The sequence below is a fragment of the Suricata suricatta genome, chromosome 9, assembly GCF_006229205.1.
Source record: "Suricata suricatta isolate VVHF042 chromosome 9, meerkat_22Aug2017_6uvM2_HiC, whole genome shotgun sequence".
Classification (NCBI taxonomy): Eukaryota; Metazoa; Chordata; class Mammalia; order Carnivora; family Herpestidae; genus Suricata; species Suricata suricatta.
The window spans coordinates 43,138,657-43,142,931 of NC_043708.1; the positions used below are offsets into that span (position 1 = coordinate 43,138,657).

The following is a 4,275-nucleotide window of genomic DNA, read 5'->3' on the forward strand; positions in this document are numbered from 1 at the left end:
TCCACCTGCATCCTTCTAAACACATGTGGATTATCTCATTTAATGCTCAGGATACCCTTAAAAATGTAGATAGTTTTTTTCATGCCCATTTTGCAGCTTAGAAGATTGAGGCAAAGAATACTTTGCCTAGGGTCCGACAGCTAGTTAGTGATGGATCTAGATGCTAACTTAGCCTAACCAGCTTTTAACATGTGTCATATGGTAGTTGTCAGAGCTTAGAATGAGGATGCTCTCATTCTTTGCCAGAAAGAACAAATGAATGCTTCTTTTTTGATAAATCTCTTTCGTTATTTAAGAAATAATTTTATTTGTTTTACTTTTAGCTACGCGTGGCAGTAATATTACTTAAAACTCTTGGAGAAATCCAGGACACTTCGGGGAGTCCTCAGGATCTATTTTTAGACTTTCAGAAATATGACTGAAGGTTAAGGCAGAGTATTCAGAATAGAAAACTGTTTTTTGGCGAAGTATTTACTTCAAGGATGACACTGAGCCTTTTCTTCCGTGGATTTTATCAGCCTCTCCTACCAGGAGTGTTGTGTTTGTCTGTGTGTGTCTAAACCCTGCATATTCACATTTGTTGACCACGCTAACGTCTTTTCCACTCTACAATCAAATGTGTCTCTGAATAGCCAGACTCAGGGGGTGATAATTGTGGTTCAGTGATGACTCAATATCTGAGAGCCTCTATTCTAGCAACAACAGACACTGAAGGTCAGGCTGTGTGGGTGGACATTTGCACTTCTTCCCTGTGACTCACTCCACAGCCTGGCTCTCTGAGGGGAAGTAACTGTAGGTGGCTGCAAATCCCTCCTCACCTCCTCCCTGCCCTGTCTCATCGTACTATGCAGATGGGTATCCCCAGATCCTTGAAATCCTACAGCTTGGAGTCTTGAATGTATGTAGGCTGCCAAGATGTTCAGCTATCAGGTGCACTTTAAAAAAAAAAAAAAAAGCTTTTTTGTTTTTAAACGTCTGTTGTATGCCTGGCCACATGTGCCAGAGTCCAGAGTTCAAAAGCTAAACTGGGCAGGCATATACATAAAAAGTGTAGCATTTATTTCTCTAGGGAAGAATGTAACTGTTTAGAATAAGTCTGATGCTTACATTCAAGAATTAGTAAATTTTATAAGAGTAGACAATTATTTGGGGGATAGATAACATGCCGAATTTATGGGTGTCGGGATCTGGCCTCAGAGGTTAGACAGCTAAGGACTTCTGGCCTCAGAAGTCAGATAAGGTTTTCTATGCATCTGCTATAGAGAAAGTGTTAGGTTCAAGAAAATATAAGGAAGAAAAGGAGAGCAGCTCCCTTTCATCACCAGAAATGGCCACTTTTGTTTTGCATAATTTCTCCCTTTCTCCTTTTCTCATGCAGCAAACACATTTGTTTGTAATCCTGCATTTGTTATGTAATATTATATTATTAAGGGTTTTTGCCATCATTTAAAGAAAAAGACTTTGCTAATTTGGTGGGAGAAAAATAACTAGTTTTATTTTGTTTTCCTTTAATAATTTATCTAGGATTTACATTTTGTCTTTGTTGACTGTCAATCTATATTTATCCATGGAGATTGTTACTTTTTCTACTCTGAATCTTTCTATAGAATTGCAAATGTTACTAAAGTAAGCCTCTGATTTCAGATGTCCTAAATGATGCTATATTTGATGAAGATCATGATGAGATGGTGATTGTGAAGGACATAGACATGTTTTCCATGTGTGAACATCATCTGGTTCCGTTTGTTGGAAAGGTAAGGTTTTCTTCTGTTTCCGGTGAATTTTAAAATACAACAAATATTTTTAAATTAGGATTATTATATTTAAAATCATCACCTGCTAATTCCTAATATCCCAGATATGTAGAATTATACATAAACATTTACTCTTTATCAACTTGACTAATAACTTGAAATTAACAAAACAAAAAGCAAGTAGCACTAAGTCCTCAGGGTGAACATTTCATAGTAAATACCATGTTATTGGTTAAAATAATAGGATACAGTTGCTTTTTTTTTTTTTAGGTAGCTACTACAGACTCTGAAAACCTTTGCTGTTTTTTTTTTTTTGACTAAGTAATGTTTGATCCAAGATGTACTTTTGTATAATATGGCAGAGGTCATAGTATTAGTGGATTTGTTTTCAACCCTTTCTGTATTAGGAACAATGGATCTAATACAAGCTGTATAATATTATCTAGCTTGTACTTAAACATACCTTTGAAAATGTGGATGTAGGACCAAAGTAATCCTGTTCTCTCCCTCACGTTGTAACTGTATTTTATTTTGACTTTTTATTAATAGTTTTTAAACAGAAGACGTAGGAAATAGTGTTATGAATACCTATATACCCATCACCTAAATGTAATGTGTTAACATTTGCTTCACATTGTTTGTTAAAATATTCAATTTTGGGGGCACCTGGGTGGCTCAGTTGGTTGAGCATACGACTCTTGACTTTGGCTCAGGTCATGATCCCAGGGTCCTGGGATGGAACCCTACCTGGTGGGGAACCCCACCCCTCCCTCCCTCTTCCTCCCTTTGCCCCTCCCCTGCTCTTGAGTGTGCCTGAACTCTCCCTCTCTCTCAAAATAAAAAAGCATTTTATTTTTTCACTTTTTTATAAAGTAAAACATAGAAGAATGTACAAATTATAAGGTATTCCTTACCATCTCACAGATCAAGAACTAGAACATTATTACTATCCTGAAAGCTCACCTTGTGCCCCTTTTTAATCCCTAGCCCATCCTTTGTCCCTACAGGTCACCAATATATCAATATCAAACACTATAGATTAGTTTTGCTTGTATTTCAACTTATAAATGGAAAGTATCAGCATGAAATCTTTTGTATCTTTCTTTGGTCCCACACTTTAAAAGCTATTGATATTGGAGTGCCTGGGTGGCTCAATCTGTTAAGCTCCGGTCACGATCTCACACTTTGTGGGTTCAAGCCCCACGTCAGGCTCTGTGCTGTCAGCTCAGAGCCTGGAACCTGCTTCAAATTCTGTGTCTGCCTCTCTCTCTCTCTCTCTCTCTCTGCCCCTCCTCCACTCATGCTCTGTCTTGGTCTCTCTCTCTCTCAAAAAAAAACCATTAAAAACAAATAAGAGTTATTGATGTCATTGCCTGTTATTGTAGCTTATTTTCATTGCTGTGTATTGTTTCACTGTACAAGCATGTCACAATTTATTCTGTTCTGGGCGGGTGTTTGTATTGTCTATTCTTTCTCTCTCTCTCTTTTCCCGTATTACAAACAGTACTGTTACTAGCATTCTTTTGGTGCATATATGCATGCATTTCTATTAGGAGTGGACTTGCAGGGTCATAAGGCATACCCATGTTCGATTTAATAGACACTGAGCTTTGGTTTTTCAAAGTAGTAGTACCATTTTACACTTGGTATACTCTCAGATGAACCCCAGTCACTTCGTATGCCTGCCAACACTTGGCACCTTGTCTTTTAAGTTTAGTATTCTGATGTGTTGTAGTGGTATTTCTGTTTTTTAAAACTTTTGTTATAGAAAATCTCAAACATACGTAAGAATAGAAAGACTAATCTGATAATGCTCCACGTTTCCTAAAACCAACTTCAACAATTATTGATAAAAGAACCAATCTTGTTATAATTATATATAAGTCTCCACTGGACTATTTTGGAGCAAATCCTAGATACCCTGTTATTTTTTCCATAATTTCTTCCATGATGTGTCTCTTAAAGATAAGGATTAAAAAAAAAAGATAACTCCGATTTGATTATCAGCCTAAAAAGCTAGCAGTAAATTCTTCAACAAATATTAAGGAACATAAAGTATGTTGTAGACAGCATGACTGTTTATCACCAATTATTAATTCACATTTTCTTATCCACAGTAGCACTGACATAAAATTAACAGTAATTCCTAAATGGCATCTAATAACTGACCCATATTTACATTTCTGCAGTTGTCTCAACTGTCCAGCTATTGGTTTATTTTAGCTGGAATCCAAGGGCCCCTGACTGGCTCAGTTGGGACAGCATGTGACTCTTGATCTTGGGGTTGTGGGTTCAAGCCCCATGTTGGGTGTAGAGATTACTTAAGAATAAAACCTTAAATAAACAAACAACAAACAAGCCAGGATCCTAGTAGGAGTCACACATTTGCATTACTTTTGGTTGTTACGCCTTTTAAGTCTCTTGTCCTAAAATACTTCCCCTTTCTCATATTAAAGAGACTGGGCCATTGTCTTGTAGGGTGTCCCACCTTCTGGATTTATTCTATTCAACCTCTGGATTT

The 4,275-nt window shown here is 37.0% G+C and overlaps 1 protein-coding gene across 2 annotated transcripts in view; it reads left to right on the forward strand.

Annotated features, from left to right (window-relative positions):
- Positions 1-4,275, forward strand: part of GCH1 (GTP cyclohydrolase 1) — a 43,308-nt gene that overhangs the window by 23,125 nt on the left and 15,908 nt on the right. For both annotated transcript variants that reach the window (XM_029950318.1, XM_029950319.1), the window contains exon 2: positions 1,645-1,754. In XM_029950318.1, coding sequence (XP_029806178.1) covers positions 1,645-1,754 — 110 coding nt within the window. The remainder of the gene's footprint in view (positions 1-1,644; positions 1,755-4,275) is intronic.